Source organism: Protopterus annectens, chromosome 9.part0, assembly GCF_019279795.1.
Source record: "Protopterus annectens isolate FY-2018-M chromosome 9.part0, PAN1.0, whole genome shotgun sequence".
In the NCBI taxonomy this organism is placed as follows: domain Eukaryota; kingdom Metazoa; phylum Chordata; order Ceratodontiformes; family Protopteridae; genus Protopterus; species Protopterus annectens.
Genome location: NC_056743.1, coordinates 1,514,746,437 through 1,514,764,923, shown reverse-complemented (window position 1 = coordinate 1,514,764,923; position 18,487 = coordinate 1,514,746,437). Strand labels below are relative to the sequence as shown.

General features: G+C 38.3%; 1 protein-coding gene across 4 annotated transcripts in view; it reads right to left on the bottom strand.

The window, feature by feature from the left end:
- LOC122812148 (GEM interacting protein) overlaps window positions 1–18,487 on the bottom strand; it is a 1,774,188-nt gene that overhangs the window by 419,750 nt on the left and 1,335,951 nt on the right. For all 4 annotated transcript variants that reach the window (XM_044084459.1, XM_044084456.1, XM_044084457.1 and 1 more), the window contains one exon: window positions 11,123–11,203. In XM_044084459.1, coding sequence (XP_043940394.1) covers window positions 11,123–11,203 — 81 coding nt within the window. The remainder of the gene's footprint in view (window positions 1–11,122; window positions 11,204–18,487) is intronic.

Sequence of the window (18,487 nt, the reverse complement as noted above, 5' to 3'; positions counted from 1 at the left end):
GTATGTAAAATAATAAACAAATAAATAGTGTGCGCATGTGATAATTTGTGTCAGGAATTCCTTGACCTTACATATGCACCTGAGTCTATATTATAGCTCACATCTGTTTCCATACTACAGCTCACATCTGCATCAGTATTAGAGTTCACAATTGTTTTAATATTACAAGTTACAGCTGATCTTTGTGTCCATATTCTAGGTCACATTGTGCCCATATTATAAGCTCATTTCCGTGTTCATATTACAGCCCAAATCTGTGACCATATTCCTAGCAATAATATTATAGCTTTCATTTGTATCTCTATTACAACTCACATTTGTATTTGTATTGCAGCTTCCATCTGTATCTATTTCACTGTTCACATCCATGTCCATATTACAGGGAACATCTACATCACTATTGCAGTTCACTTCTGTGCCCATATTATGGCCTGTCTACAGTGATTGATGATCAGAGGGCTGCAGGCTCTATTCCCACTCCAGGTGACTGGATTAAGTTTCAAGTTACTGACACTGCAGTGCAGCATTAGGGGGTGTTGCACTCCCGTGTGTGTCGTCCTTTGGATGAGATGTTAAACCAAGATACCATCTGCCTGAGTTGGTGGTACCTCAGGTGGATGCAAAAGATCCCATGACACTTACATTTCTCTTAGTCAGTATAATTACTTCCTCAGGTCTCTCTTAAAAAGTCACCAAAGGATAATAAATAAATTAATGCATTAATTCCAGCTCATATTTGTGTCCATATAATATTCTGTTTGTATCCATATTACAGTTCATATCAGTAGCCACATTGCAGGCTACATAAGTGTCCATGTTACAGCACACATCTATGTCCATATTACAGCTCCCTTCTGCGTGTATATTACAGCTTATATCCGTGTCCATATTTTTCTAAGATCAAGGGTAGGGTCACAGTTAGGGGCAATGGATGGGTTATGACTAGGGTTAGCATACATTAAGAAGGTGGAGCAGGGCACCATAAGAGAAACTGTAAATTTGAACTGGAAAATTCTCAAAGCAAATCAAAAGTGAGTTACCAAGTTACCACATTGTTTGAATGCAATACAATTGTGTTGTATCAGCCTGTTTTATTGTTTTCTGTTGTTTTTGGGACTTTCCCATGTACATTGTGCAAGTCATTTAGTGGAAATGTAAGGCTGTGGGATTTTGAGACAGAAAAAATGCTACTAAACTAAGTCCTTGAAAAATTAAAACATACCCTCAGATTCAGAGAAGGTAGGTCAATTTACATGATTGTGAAAAAAAAGCAATTGAGGGACAACTTTTGCCACAATGAGGAAGAACTCATTATCATATAATTTCCATGTCTCTGATCTTCAGCTTGTGGTAACAGACAGTTGTGTCCTCTGTTGGCCCATGCATTACATTGACAGAGGCATTCCCCACCCTCACCACACACACATTCAAACATTAATACACACACAGACACACACAGACACACAACAATAGACTGAACCCATGGACACTCTCAGTCCTTCACCCACAAAGATAATCCAATAAACTCACACAGGCATTCAACTCCATTCATACCCCTACAAACATACACATTGCCACATAAATACACATATTCATTCCACCCTACCCCATGTCTCTGCCAAATCTTGCTGAACTTATCTGCACCATGGCTTCTTTCAATACCTTCAACAAGTGACCATCTTCTTTTGGCTGAGTTAAATTTCTCAGTTGACCATGGCAATTTACACAACTGATCAGTATTCTAAATCACACAGCAGCATAAAGTGGTAGCTGCAGGAATTTGTGGGGGACAATACATGACTTATTAGCATTAGCTACTCCCATGGATTGTCTCATTACCATGCACCACGGCCAGCAGGCCCAAACGCTGAGCTGATGCTTCTGCTCACGGAAAATCGGTAGAATAGGGAAGTCTCTGAATTTAAAGGATTACCATGGGGAGATTATCTGCTTATGCTAGGGGTTAGTTACCTCTCACAGTAACCTTTGCTGAATCCCAAGAAGAGACAAATAGAAGCATGCCTAAATTCTAGGCTAGCTTTGAGGTGACCTGTAACAAAAGCTGAATATTCTGAAGATTGTGGTACCAAGAGAAAATAAGCAAAGCGTCTTTGTACAAATTACACACCATCTTATACCTCCCAACCTGCTGGTAGCGCTGCTATTGTTTATTTTATATCTGCAATTTCCTTACAAGAAAATGTACTACAGATCTGAATGGCATATAACGATACATTTACATATGATGTCTATAAGATAGCACAAAAGATTAGGCTAATCATTAGAGCTATAAGCTACTAATAAGCAAATAAGTGGAGGTTTTGACTCCTTCAGCCTCCATGTGGCTACTGTTTGACTCTGAGATGGTCACTTAACCAGACAGTGCTCCAATGGTGCCCTGGAAAAAGGGCACTTGTGTGTTCATTACAACAATGAGTAAACAATAGTGTAACAAGAGGAGCAAGTGTGTATTGTGTTTTTTGAAATATAGTTAGATTAATAGATTTTCATAATGCAAAAAGTAACAGAGTGAAGTTGTGGAAGCCAGCCAAGGTGGAACATGATACACTCCACTGTTATGATCTAATAGCAAGCCCTGCTGATTTGTGTATAATTGCTTTGGTAGCTTGACACTGTCTTGATTGTAAGCAATGTCTGTTTTTCTTAGGTTTAGACATTATTTTCATTGCAGCTTTATCTCCCAGCATTAAACCTTTAACAAAGCCATATACTTAAACTCTATCAAGTAAGAATCTCTAAGTAAAAAGTAAGAAGATTTTGATATTATGAGCTAAAGAATTATTGTAAAACATTTGCTTGGTTCATTCCATAGTCCTTAGTTTGATACATTTAATACTCTTTATAAATGAGAATTAGTGCAAGTCATTTGATCAGGCAATACTTGTAGCTGACCCCTGAAAAAGATGAATTTGTGTATACAGGTTTGCATATTTAATGAACTAATCAAATAAAACTAGCTCACTAATGTTCAGCCTCTGCAAAGACCACCATATTTTCTTCTCATCCCTTTTCCCAGCCATCCTGACCTATGAATGTTACCTGGATATTTTCAATACATGCTTTACTTTTTCTATTACTCATTCACTTCTGCTACTTCGTTTCAGGAAAAGCTTGCTTTTGAGTGCTCATAACAATTAGTTACTGTCATTCATTAGGTTGGCACTCTGTTGAGCTTAATTAGACTAGAAAAGTTCATGGTAAGTTAACACAGGGACTGAATAAAATCTGAAAATTAATTTGCAAATTAAAAGTTTAACCTTTTGAAAGAAAATTCTGTCAGCCGACTACCAATAATAAAATCTTAATTCACAGATAACTTACATATTTAATACTAACACACCAAAGGCCATCTCATCAACCATATCATGTGCAGTTAAGCACAGAAATGGCATACAGGACTTGCAAATGCAACATTATTCAGGGAAAGTAGCCACCACCCTCCCTGTGGCTGCTTCATCTAACATAGTTTAACTTACGTCATCAACTCTAAAGTTATAGCACTTTGCGATAGGCTTCATACCACTTGTGAGACAGCATATTCATTAAAAGTATACATTTTCTTTCCTGTATTAAAAACTAAATGAAGTTTGGCAACAAACCAAGTTGTCCCGGGACATCTTCATGAGGGGTTAGATTGATATTAGTGGGTGTTAATTGGGTTTGGGAGGTAAAAGGGTTAAGTGGAGGCAGGGAGGATTGGGAGGAAATGAGATAAGCGTAGGGAGGGGCTTAAGAGGTTTAGACAAGTGTAGCTGGGTAAGCAATCACATTTTGGTGTGAACTTGCTAAGGCAAGCATTACGTCCGAGATATGAAACAGATATATATGTATATATATATATATATATATATATATATATATATATATATATATATAAATGTTCTCCCTCTCTTCTCAGTTATGGATAAATCACCTAAAGGATATGGGATGGGCACTGTTGTTTTGGCTAGGTCTGTTTTATCCATATCTCAAAAGGAAAAAAGAGAGAGAAGTGGGGTGGGGTGCTCAGGTAATGGGAGGAAGGTAGTGGTAGTCACTTGCTAGACCAGTTGTACTATTCTTCCTGAGAGTTACCGGTTGTAAAGTCTGCTGCACCAGTTTATTCATTTAACAGATGGAATGCTGCGGTGCTGTCAATTAGTGGACCATGCATGCTTGCAAGCTGTGAGAGGGTCCTTGAACTCGGTTTCGCTTTGCAGGTGGTTGCTAGTGGGTCACCGGGATGGCAGTTGATGCAGAGGGTCAGGCGTCCAGATGATGTTCATTTGTGCTTCTGCTTTGTTTGGCAGCAGCACGTGTCAGTTGGTGTAACAGCCAGATCAGCGGTGGTAATTTCGCAAGCTGTAGGCGCCCGCTGTTTAACAGCCATGACAAGGTCTTGCTGTGCTACCTGACAGTATTCATTTTGTAAACGCATACCTCTCAATTGTATAGATTTTCGCAGAATGCAGAATTTTGAATCACTATGACATGCATTTGAGTTGCAGGTTTCATATCCTTCACAAAATGCATGCTAACAAAAATCTGATTATTCTAGCAAATTTCTAGGTTTAAAAGAGCAATATTTAAAAGGTGCCCCAGTGTTGTGTAGTTGTCCCCCCATTATGTCAGGCTTAATTTCTTGTGCTAAGAGGTTGAGAGGTATGGAAAATACCTATAGATGCAGCTTTAAATTCAGTAAGTCACATTTACTACATTTTGCAACAATTTTAGGCTTTTCCTCCTACTACCCTGAATCATTCTTGCACTGAGCAACATAGCATTTTAAAACTTAATAGATTAGCAGTTCAGACTTGGTAATTCTTAGTTTTATGATAATACATTTTACACCAATATGTTGACATTTGAGTATGGGTAACTACGACAGTTGATCAGATAAAAATACCTTAAGCCACAATGAGCCTTTAGAGACATTTTAGGATTCTGTCTCTCCTCGTAAATGCATACAGTTATGAACTGTTGATTAGTCTAGAGTATAAAACAATAAACAGCGTATAATAATGTTCTTAACAGTTATGATCTTTTCTTCACAAACAGCCAGAGTAAGTAAAGTGGATTAAAAAGGAAAAGCTAATGCATCAGGAATATAAGTGCCAGATTTTGTTCCATGCCACTGATGTTGAAGGCTCATATATCGATCTTCCTATCTTTACATTTAGAGAACAGACACCACAACATTTGAAACTCCATTTGTCACTGCTGTAAACGTGGCTCAGGGGAGGCGATGTCAGTGGAGGAGTCTCTTGCTGGGAAATTTAGCTGTAACCCCGAGGGATGTCACAATTCTTTTTCTTTAGGTTTGTCAGCTGAATATGTTTAGGTGAAGGTGAGAATGTTGATTCTTGATGCAGGGAGCTTTAAACACATGTGTAGATTTTCGCAGAGTGTTCAAATTTTTGCTTCATATTTTCAGTCTTTTCCTCAGACTGTTTCTAATTGAAGGGAGTTACAGGGGTGAGTTATGCCTTTCATCAGTACAGATTTTACAGAATGTCCAGATTTTGCATAGCTTTGGTCCAATATCTATACACTGTGGCCTTCTAGCAAGCTGTTCGCGGGCTGCAAGTACAGTGCTGTCGTAATGGCAGTGGGGGAGGTTATGGTTAGCACTGAGGATACTGGTCAGCAAAATAGCAGTTGTGTCTGCTGCGCTAGGAGGGCATACCTCTGAATGGTACAGATTTTCGCAGGATGTTCAGATTTTGCTGCACAATGTTACCCTTTTTTTCCTTAGAATGGTGGCTTCTGACAAGTTATGGTGAGGTATTAAGTCTGTAGTCAGAGATAATGACAGACATTTGAGTTGCAGACTTCATACCATTCTGAATATCAATGTTAACACAAACCTGTACTATCAACCTTTTAAATTTGTAAGAGGAATATTTAAAATAATACCTAATTGTATTTTGTAAGCTGCTAGTAAGCAATTATTAGGGTTGCTGCATTTTGTCCATTTGTTCTACATTATGTTGGTTAGTGTGCCTTATTTGGAGATGGAAGTTTAAGAGCTAGACAGATGGTTTTACAACATAAGTTAGCTTGGCTTATACAATGCGCTAACTGATGTGGTATGGAATCGCAAGGTTACCTTGGTTGTGGATATTGATAGGTCCCTTCATGTGTGGGGTTTAGTTGTAACATACTCGACTGGTAGTTAAATTTATATTGGGTATTTGATAGGTTCATTGGAAGCATAGCTTCAGTTATGGCTGCTTTGTCATAAATGTATGTGGCGGTGGTACATTCCTTCCCGGGTTGGCAGGATAGGTTGTCTTTGAAGATATCTTGGAATGTGCGTTATGTATTTTAGATGATTTACATGTCTTTTCTTTCTTGCAGATGGGGGGTTTTGGAACGCTGCTGCTATAATTTGGAATAAGTGGGTATAAGGTGCAGCCTTCTCTTTACATCTTAGAGGATTTCCTTTTGTCCTTTTCTTTGTAGATGGTGGTGTGTTGAGTACCAGTTGTGGTGCTACACAATGAGTTCACAGATGATGGAAGCAGTGGCGAGCGAGGAGGTTACACATGGGGAGCACAACTGGGTGACAGTTACTGACTGAAGTAAGTGGATTTCAAAGTTGTTGAGTTTTGGTAGAGGATTTACACTGCTAGCCAGAGAATGGCAGGCATTTGAGTTTGTGATCTCAGGGTTAATTAGTTGTACAATCTGTTCTATTAACCGTTTCAGTATGTTAGATCAATGTTTGAAAGTTGTCCCTGTTTTTGGGCATTTGCATTCAATAGTAAAAGGGAGCAAAAACAATTGGCCGTAGGTAAGAGTTTGGGTTCCTGCAGTGGGCTTGATGAGGTTACAGGTAATGCATTTTATTTAGTGCTTATTAAGGCACGTCACTGTGGATGAGGTTCAGGTAGGTGTAGTGGAGTCACAGCACTTTTAGTATCATAGGAAGTTATTAGGCTACTGGTTCTGGGGGGGTTACAAGCTAGACAAGTTTGGCTCTTATTTCTGTGGGTAGCACTTATCACTCTTGTCCAAGGGGATATGAGTAATAACATAAAAAAAAAAAAGAGGGGACTGGTCCCATACTTTGGTGCAGATTTGGGCAAACACTTGATGGGGGGCCAAGGGTCCTTGTCAGTGCCTCCATGTTAAGTAATTATTGGTATGTGTGCACATAGAATTTATTGTTTTTTCTTTTCTTTGCAGATTGCTGAAGTGCAGAAGGCATCATGTGGTTGCTTGAAAAGGGGATCTGACAGGTGATGATGTTTGATAGGATGGATGTTTTTACCACTGGAATGGGGCACAATGAGGGTCTGAGTAATCACCTTATTAAGGCATGTTAGAGCTCTGTGTTCAATTAGTGGGAGATGATTATTGCATCAGTATAGGGGGCAAGTAAGGAAGATGTAGGTAGGAGGGCCAGGGGAAAAACTGTCGGGGACGGTTTATAGGGAGTGTGGGGATCCCATGGGATAAGTAGAGTCATGACATTCATAGAAGCACAGGAACTTATTAGGCTAAAGCCTTATGGCTCTTGCAAGCAGTGAAGTTTAACCCTTGCTTTCAGTAGCTTGGAACCTTGGGGTGGTTATATTTACTCATCCAATTGTTTAAACCATATTTGGGGGAAGGGCTAATGAGGTGTTTGACAGGATGCCAGAGTTTGTTTCTAACAGGTGGTATCTTTGGGGTGACAAATTTGTCCATTGAGTAGGTAGTGGTAATGTCACATAACAGGTTAAGGTTTTACAGAGTAGCACAAGGATCATTTCACTTGTGGTTTGGGTGAATTTTGTAGGTAGGGTTTTAGGAAGCATGGTAGGTAGGTGGCTGTGTTGGGGTAATTTTAGAAACTGGGTGCGTTGTTACAGGGGAGTTAGAAGGTTTAAAATAAACTTGGTTGCAGGATATGACAGCTCTAGGCCAAGTCTTAATTACTTACTAATGGTATAGGTAACATAAGGGAAGAGAGCCTTTGAGGGTAAGGCCAGGGACAAACAGGGGTTAAGGATGGTTAGTAGTTTGAGTGTTCTAGTTAGGATGGTTGCTAGGAGGTTCTGAGAGGGGTAGCCTGGGTTCTTGTCCAGATTGTCATTTGATAATGAGTGAATTGGGGGTGTTTATGGATTGGCACGTAGAGTATTTCATTGCTGAGCATAGGCGAGTTTTCAGGAACTAGGTCAAGGGGTGCTGGTTTTCTGCCATTTAGGGTTAGGGCATTAAAGTTTTGGAGTTAGACTATTCTCTATAGTAATCGGGTTACTGCACATCCATAACTGGGTAGTTTGGTGGGATAAGGTGATATGCTACAGTTGACAGGGTCGTGGCTATAGGTTGTCATTCCATTCAGGTTGAGCCATGATTAGTGGCTGGAAGAAAGCGGGCTAAAAAGGAATGCATTCTCTTGGAGTGGATGTTCCGGTGGTACAATGGAGTCATGGGTAATCCTATTTTATTTAGTTTCATTAGGGCATGTTTCAGGGATAGTATGCAGGATTCTAATTGCTTTACAGATGATGGGTACACTGGATGATGTTTGGCTTAACCATTCCTGTCATGGGAGGTAGTTGGTTGAACAATTTTGGGTAGAAGGGAGGGGGAATAGCCTGGTCAGACCGGTTGGCAGAGAAGAGGGACAGGATTTCCCTCTTCTGTTCCCCCTTTGGTGTCTGGATGTTCATTTCAAGGATCTGGGGAAAGGAAAATGAGCAGCTGGAGGAAGCTTGCTGAAGAGATATGCAAGCTGAGGTAAGGATGCTGCTTATTTGGTGGAAGGTAATTCAATGAATGGTGTATGAAGTGAGATGGGATGCTGCTTCATAAGTAAAGTAAGCAAGCAGAGGTATGGACCCTGCTTACTGGGCAAGGTGAGTAGGTATGCTACCCTGATTAGCATTACTAGGATGGCACTGCATAAGTAAAGTAAGTGAGCAGAGGTATTGATGCTACTTACTGAGCAGGTTGAGTAGGTACGCTGCCCTGATTAACATTACAAGGATGTTTATGCTGTGTTTAGAATCAACTATATTATGGTCAGTTGTAACTAATAAGGATGGTGAACAAAGCTATGTTATGGAAGTTTTAATAAAGGTCATCAAATGTCATTCGGTGTGATGTGTTTATTGAAGGGGACTGGGACAATATGAAATCTGGCAGACTAATTCATTTCTGAGCCAGATTTGGTAAAGCAAAATGTTAACATTTCAACACTGATCAAATTAATATTTCCCAGTCCTTTCCCTCTAATAAGGAAGTCCTATCACAGTTAGCAGCCTCAATTAAAATGCCATAGTCTACAGGTGAAACCCAACAGGAATCAAGCATGCAAGTATCATGACATTATAGTAGGTGCCACATTTCAATGCTGAGTACGTCTGCATTCACTGTATTTTAAAGGCCCTTTCTCTCATAATTCTTACTGACCATTTTTGCAGATACCAAGAGTGGAAATGGCCTTCAAGATCACTGAAGACCATTTCACAGAAGGACTACTATTTTTTATGTAAACATTCATTCTAGCAACAGAAGAATATATGTTATGTTGTAGTTTGCAATCTTTGATGCTTTGATTTATAGTAGGTTTAGACAGCTCAGTAGCAAAGACCAACAATTCATTCTTGAATATTTTGAAGGTCAAAATCAAATCTCATGTTTGTCTGTAAATAAGAGAAAACACATTAAAAACTTTAGCTACTGTTGTGAACGGTAAGTACCTAAAATATTTAATAATTTATTTCATTAAAACTCTTTGAATGCTTTTGATTTGTTTAATAATGGGTCTGTTTACTGGAAGCCAGAAACATATAGTATATTAAGGTGATGACTGTCATAACGAATTGGGGTGAGATAGTTCATGTGCCTTAAACCCTACTGATTTGGGCTATGTGATGCCCAGGATTTCATTGGTCCAGCCACACACATGCCAAGACACTCATCATCATCTTCTTTCGGCTGTTCCCATTAGGGGTCGCCACAGCGGATCATCTGTTTCCATTTCTTCCTGTCCTCTGCATCTTGCTCTGTCACACCAACCACCTGAATGTCCTCTCTCACCATATCCATAAACCTTATCTTAGGTCTTCCTCTTTTCCTGTTACCTGGTAGCTTCATCCTTAGCATCTTTTTCTCAATATACTCAGCATCCTTCCTCAGCACATGTCCAAACCAACATAATCTTGCTTCTCTGGCTTTGTCTCCAAACTTTCCAGCCTGGGCTGACCCTCTAATATACTTATTCCTAATCCTGTCCACCCTCGTCACACCCAGTACAAATCTTAACATCTTTAACTCTGCCACTTCCAGCTCTAACTCCTGCCTTTTTGTCAATGCCACTGTCACCAACCCATATAACATAGCTGGTCTCACTACCCTCTTGTAGACCTTCCCTTTCAATCTTACTGGTACTCGTCTGTCACAAATCACTCCTGACACTCTTCTCCGCCCACTCCATTCTGCCTGTACTCTCTTCTTCACCTCTCAGGGATAACCCACAGATGATGACTGCAACAGTGAATACACTCAAACATCTCCATTTATGTAAGTGTTCACATGCCAAGACACTCATATTATTGTTTATTTCTTTGGTAGATTTAAGCCACAACTATGCAAGTTACTTGAACTCTATGACTATGTATTTTTGCATATTTCTTTTCCACCTTGCCCTTTCTTCAGTTATATGGTTAGTGAAAGCAATCGTGTAGCTGTTTCTGATTTTATGCTGATGTAATTATTGTACCTGTTTTTTAATTATCAATGTATTTAGTATGTCGACTGACATTAGGTAGCTTAAGATCACCAAGTGCTAACAAAGTGAAGAAAAATGGGCCCTGTCATTTTCCTTGTGTAACTCCCATCTTACGTACTTTTTAGTCGCATACAGCAACCATCTTCTCAGAGCCCAGCTCATATCCATTTTAACAATTCTCACATTAACAATATTTTGTATCTTACTCCACAGATGTACACTTGAGGAATTCACAATAACCTTACTGTAAATTCCAAACTCTGTTGTCTCACTAATCACACTCTTTCTAACAGATATATTTTTGTTCTGTAACATATTCTCATTAGGTTTGTTTGCCATTGGTCATTAATTTCTGTGAAGGTCTTCTAAGAAATTAGAAGGATACTTTACCATTTTTTTCTGTGCCCTTGTCCACTGGTCTTTGAACTCCTTACGCCATTTTTCTACTTCATTCCGCTTTGCTAAAAGTGGCTGTGAAAATAAAATACCAAATGTGAAGAAGCATTACAAAATAAAACAGAGCTCACTTATTTGTAGAACTAAAAAAAAACTTTTGAAGAGCATAGAATGGCACAATTACATACCAAAATCAGAGGAAAAAAGTGCTTCCTAGATAAAGACCCAATATTAACAGCCCTTACAAAAGCTTGTTACGGACACTCTAGGTATTGTTAAGTTTGGATCTCGTACTAGGAAGTAACAGTGGACAGTATTGTCTAACAGAGGATTTTGCAGAAGGTAAAACAGATTTTAAAATCTGTTAGTTCCACCCGTAACACAAGCAAAAAGTGTTGCACAAAGTATTATTTAACAGCTTTTAAAAACTGTTTACCTTCTGCCATAACAGCACTTTATTTTTCCCTACAATACCGCTCAACCGTCCCTGATTTTGCGAAATGTCCCTGATTTTTGACATGCCCCTCATAAAATGTTTGATTGTCTGGTAAATCACTTAGGATTACAGTCAGTCAGTAATGCCAGACATTTGAGTTTCACACTTTTTTTATTGTTCTGGCATGTTGACACAAAAGCTGCTGCTCTATTAACTTTTTAAATGAATCAGAGCAATATTTAAAAACTGACCCTACATTTGATTTTTGGTTACGCTTTTATTTTTGGATTTGTCCAGAATTCTTAGGCACAGAACTTGAGAGGCATAATTCTATATAACAGAGCTCCTTAAGTGCTTTACCAGCTTTCAAAGCCAGTAAAACACTTTGTACTCCTAGACTTTTTTATAAATGGCAGTGCATAGGACAGATAAAGCTACATACACTACAATGAATTATGACTGGGTCTCTGATCATAACCCTTATTACGTATTCTCAACATATATGCCAAGGAACACCCCTCTAGTTTCACTGTCAAGGTGAAGTTCTTGGCATCCACGTCAAGAATACTTTATGCATTGGTTATGAACAGTGAGTGGATCATAATCCTCTATAATGAACTTGCTTGAATAATGAAACATAGCATTAATGGAGAAACTATATATATTTTCTGTGGAATTTATAAGGATACAAGAACACAGATCAAACAAATATGACTCAAAATAATGGCATAAAATTTTCTTATAACATTAAGAACCCTTTCAGGTCAAACAACCTTCATCAACTTTATAAAAATGAAAATCAGACAGTCTATTTGTTAATAAAAAAATACATTTGAAATTAATACATGAAAGTGAGGCTGAAATATAATGTTCCTCTAAAATCAGTGGCAGGTAGAAGCTATTCTTGATTATCTTTTATATTTTCTATCATGGTAGGTAAATTTGTGTAGATAAAAGTGATTAAAAAAACAAAGCACAGGAATCTGTCTAGTCCCAACCCCACCAACACAAATGTTGAGGAAAAAATAAAAAAAACAGAAAAAGTAGTAGTCTAAAAACTTTGTTGATGAGCTCAGTCACAATAATTTCCAAAATTCATGAAACCCAGGTAGTGTTCCAAAGCAAGAAGCCTTTATTTGTCACAACAATCCTCAGTAAATTCTCATATTTTGTTACGGAGGATCACTTGTCTGTGACAAATAAAGGCTTGTTGCTTTGGAACACTACCCGGGTTTCATAATTTTTGGAAATTATTGTGACTGACCTCATCGACAAAGTTTTTAGACTACTACTTTTTCTGTTTTTTTATTTTTTTAATTTGTATGGATCTTTCTAAGACTTCTGAATTTTCTGAAGGAAGACCGAGGATGGGATTTGAGTCCGTATAGTATATATATTTAGTCAGGAAATGTAGAAATGTACAAAACTTGACACACATCAGTGTTAAAAAGATTTCTTTATATAGAATGCAGTAATTAGAATGAGAGAAAGTGAAGAGTTGCAGATATGAGGTAGTCTCAGCAACTGTCCTTTTCTCAGAAATTATGCTAGCTTTAGGGATGGCTTTTAGATATAATTTTGCTACCAGTTCTCATTCATAAAAAATATAGGTATACAAGCTGTTTCTTTTTGATTTATTCTTGCCACATGGTGTATATTCTAGAATGTCCTTTCCCTGTAATAGCTAATGATGAGACTGAGACATGTTGTGCACATTGAAAAAATCACTATCTAGACCAGGGAAAGTGTTTATTAATAAAGGCAAGAAGCTTCAGTTAAATGATGTTTAGACAGCAGTAATTACTGTGTAAACTCACAACACATTCTACAAATTATTATAACAAACCTTGCTGAGACTATGTGTTATCTGCATTCTCTTCACTTTTTCTCACTCTAACTACTGTGATATCAATAGGATTTGCTGGTGGGACAGATTTGTGTCCCAGAGACTCCTCTTTCTATGGAACAGACTCCCTCCCCACATCAAGCAGAATCCCTCATTATCCCTTTTTAAGCGCAATCTGGCTAACTGGATAGGAAACAGAAAATACACCCCTGGGATTCCACCTGTGTCCCTACTGGACAGGGGCATTGAGTGCTGACTTGTCTAAACATGGGCTGAACTCTTGACTAGGCTTATAAGGGCCTTAGGGCCAAATAGCCTAGTAACTTCCTATGATCCCATGATCCTATAAACTTCAGTCTTATGTGACTTTTAGATTATTTGCATTGTGCCATAATATACAAGGGTTAAATATACTAGAATGTAAGAATACCTTTGGACATATATTTTTCTCCTGCTTTGTTAAAAAAAGTATGAATTACAATGTTTCAGACATTTAGTCTTTGAGTCAAGATGGCAGGGGTTTTGCATATAGTGTAAACTTCAAAATGAAAAACGGTTAGACTTTTTTTTTGGTGATTACATAGAACTGTTAACAAGCCTTCAAACTAACCACTGTGTTATTGTTCAGAATTGAAGATGGCAGCTACATGTATTTTATTGGGCTAAACTTAACATATAACAAGCTATCACATGTAACTAAAGGAAGGAATAAAACAAGCATTTTTTATTTCCTTACATTTAGAGGATTCCTTATCCTTGCCTACCATTTTGCATCTTGTCAGGGATAAATGGGTTTCAGTTAACTTACATTAGCCCAGGATTTTCTTTTTTCCTAAAGGGATGCTGGGTACTCTCTTGTACTGCCTGGTGCAGCTGTGTAGCTCAGTCACAGAACATGCGGTTGCTCTCACTTTGACCAATGCCAAATTATCAAGCTGCCTGGCTCTATCTCACACATTTTATGCAAAGATTACTTTCTCAGCACTTCTGTCTCATCCTTGGACCCAGTTTTTTTCTTTTGGCAGGAATACAGGTAAATGCATTTCTTGGACTTATTTGATTTGGAAGCATCCGCATTAATGTATTCACCAAGCAAAGAGAAGTGCATTACTTATAAACAGAGATCATCCAAAACTTTATCTACTACAAAAACTTATCTGTTTGATCAACATGGGTGATGCCACTTCATCTATAACCTCAGAATCTAGGGGTACACATGAAGAAAATAAAAACTGAGTCATACAGAATAAGGAAGCTGCCAAGAGATTCATACACAAGCAGCACGTCTCTCATTTCTTGTTAAATACTGTTGACATTATGGTGGATACAGCTACTTTTGACAGCATAATATTTGACATTAAGGGAAAGGGAGCACCTTATTTTTATCAAAGCATGTGTTTTCTTAAGGATGATGGTGCACAAATATGTCCCTGACACCAAAATGAAAAATTTCTCCCAATGACCCCTTCAGGAGTCTGCCCATGCATGCACAAATATGTCCCTGACACCAAAATGAAACATTTCCCCCAGAGACCCCTTCAGTAGTCTGCTCAAGTATGCACAAAGATGTCCCTGACACCAAAATGAAACATTTCCCCCAACTGCCCCTTCAGCAGTCTGCCCATGTATGCACGAACATGTCCCTGACACCAAAATGAAACATTTACCCCAGTGACACCTTCAGTAGTCTGCCCATGAATGCATAAGCACACTAAATGAAGCCTTTTTCCTTCTACTCACATCTTCATATTCTTCTATTAAATCGCTGTTTACTGGCGTAAGATCAGGGCCATTTAAACGTTTGGTATGCAGATGAGCTCATTGTGGATTTTTCCTTATGAATCTTTCTGATAAGCAAATGTGTAACAGCCCTTCTCCGCATATCAGCTACCTCCCTCTCACTTAGACCTTAAGCATATTGCACTTTTGTGATAGGGAGATGCGTTAATAAAAAGGCCTCTGCATTTACCTATTCATCCTGAAAGTCCGTGATTTGCATATCCACATAGCTCCACTCTTCAAGGATTACTGCCATGAAAACATGAAGCCCCGAACTATGAGTACCGGCCTATCTATAAGCTCAACCTTGGAGTCAAACTTATTTTGTTCCCTTATATACTACTTTCTACAGTGCGAAATCCAAAAAATGGAAGTTTTTGAATTATTGTCATAAGCCGAAAGAAGAACTAACTGTTTTATGTCATGATGTTCACAGGCTATAAGGCTATAATAGAGCTCTATTATTTATTTATTTATTTATTTATATTAGTGGAATATGAATGTCTAATTATTTAATATAAGAGACTTATTAAACTTTTTAGCATAATGTTCACTTCCTTCCAGTGTGACTACATTTGTTCATGAAGTTCCATTGTGGATTTACTATGAATAATTGCATCTTACCGAGTCAAGACACGAAAAAAAAAAAACGTATAAGGATTGTTGAATGTAACATCATGAAACACTAGCAAATAATTATTTTAATTGTTTTTCTGGCAGGACAAGTCTAACTGCACTAACCGCCCATGACCCCGACGTCTATGTGTACTAAGTCTGCGGTTACAAACCCTATGAGAGCTGAAAGGTGTAAACAAAAGAATAAAGCACGCCTTTTCCATCTTCTGCAACATAGATGATCTAAAAATAAAGCACAGCATCCAAACAATGACATTAAAATATAATATTTTGGCCATGATGTTTTTTGACACAATAACATGCCACACAATCAGTTGTAGTGTTCCATTTCAGTTTTTGTAACTTAATTTACAAGAAGGAAGTCACTTCTGGCCATTCCTCTGTGGTAACCTAATTTCATGCTAGAACAAGAACAGCATTTTCATTTACTGTTTATATGCATAACTGATTCATTTTACGAATGATGAAGTATGAGTAAATGTGAAATATAAGGGATTTACAGGAAATAGCAGTCATTTAACCTCTGCGGATTACAAAAGATAGCTACTGACAGATTACATAGGACAATGGATTACTATGTTAAATATGTAGGCAGCACTCAGCAGTGGATGAGGGAAATTACTTGTATGCTAACAAACTTGAAAAGTTAATATGGCAAAAAAAAAGCCTCAACTTTGCATCATTTTACATCAAATTAGAAATGGAATATTTTACTCCTGAGCCTCCATACAGATAAACTGTGTCAATAATGTCTGCAAGAAATCAAGTCATGATATCTGTTAAAGAATTCATGAGAGAATAGCAATTATTAAAGATCATGTTTGGTACTTTTTTATCTAAGTATTGGAGCTGTTGCATAGCTAGCTCAAGATTTGCCTTTTCAAATGATCTTTGTATATGTTTTGAGTGCACAGAAACCTGGCATTTATCTTGCAAAATGAATGACATCAATGTATCGTTTTATGTGTTTTTTTTATTTTATTTTATTTTATTGTATGGTAGATAAGTCCTGTAATTCAGTAGAGCTAATGGAAGGAAATCTTATTTTATTTTCAAAAGAGGTGAGACAAGACTAATTCTAGTTCTGGCAACTATCATTATTAAAAAAACAAACAACACACAGTCTCTGCTCCAACAGGCTGCATACAGGATGGCATATCTAATACATACTGTCTACTACTCCAGTATGCAGTTAACAAGGAGGGACACTGGCACTCATTTAACTATACTCTGTGAGGTTCTCAATATTCTTACAAAATGAAAGTAATTTATGGAAAAATCACATCTCTGGATATTTTAAAGCTGGGGGACACTGGCACTCATTTAACTATACTCTGTGAGGTTCTCAATATTCTTACAAAATGAAAGTAATTTATGGAAAAATCACATCTCTGGATATTTTAAAGCTTTGTATAATGCCCTAAATTATTTGTTAGGAATATTTATATAGGTTCATAGGTAGGTACTAGGCTATCTGCCCAAGGGCATTTATAAGCCTAGCCAGAGTGTGTAAGCTTCCACCGCCCCATTGATTAATTAACTGAGCCTCTGTCAAGAAGAGAGAATGAAGTGATCCCAGGGGTGTATTTTCTGTTACCCATCCACTCGTCAAGGTTTCTCTTGAAGAGTGTTAGTGAGAAGCTCTGCCTAATGTAGTTAGGAATTTTGTTCCAAAGCGTGGGGAGTCTCTGTGACAGGAATCTATCCCTCCAGCTTGTTCTATTTATTGTTGTGGTGAGGTTTAGCTCACTAGAGCGAGTGGCTCGCAGTGACTTGGATTTCTTTAGGCAGAGCATGTCCATCAATTCTGAGTTGGGCATGGCTTTGTAAGTCAGGCAGAGATCACCTCTGAGTAAGCTATATGCCACTGAGTACAGCCAGAGTTTTTTCAGTCGGGCTGCATAGGACATATGTTTGAGGCCAGTAGTCCTCTTGCTGAGGTACTTCTGTGGTCTTTCCAGCTGTTGGACGTGTCTTGTGAGGTACATCCCAAACGGGGCATTTTACTTTATGATGGGTCTGATGAGTGACAAGTAGAGGGGCACTATAACTTATTTATTTCTAGATGTGAACCCTTTAGTAATTAGATGGGTTACATAGAAGGATTTCCTAACTACTTTGGCAATATGATTGTCAAAGGAGAGATTACTATCTACCTGAGTCCCCAGATCTCTTATTACCTCTTCTGTATTAAGGGGGCTGCCACCTATGTGGTAATTGTTTTTCCCAAACGGGATGACTATGTATTTTTTGGCATTTAGCTTGAGACCATGACTTTGACACCAGGTGTCCGTCTCAGTAAGGCCCTTTTGGAGAATGTCCATTTCAGACAGAGAGTCAATTATGGCTCCCAGTTTGCAGTCATCAGCGAACTTGGTTAGCCATAGTCCTCCTGTGTTTGCCTGTAATTCTAAGAAGTATATGCCAAACAGTAGGGGGCCCAGGACCGAACCTTGGGGACACCACTTGTGACTGGTTTAGAGTCGGACCTGGAGCCCGCTATTCTTACCGTGTGAGTTCTGTCTGTACGCCATTTGGCAACCCATCTCGGCAACCTATCCCTTTATAAAGTCCTAAGCAAGTGGGTGACATTGGGGGAAACTATACAAACTCTCCCAGCTGGTATGTACACTAAAGTATGGCTAAGGAATGCTACATAAAG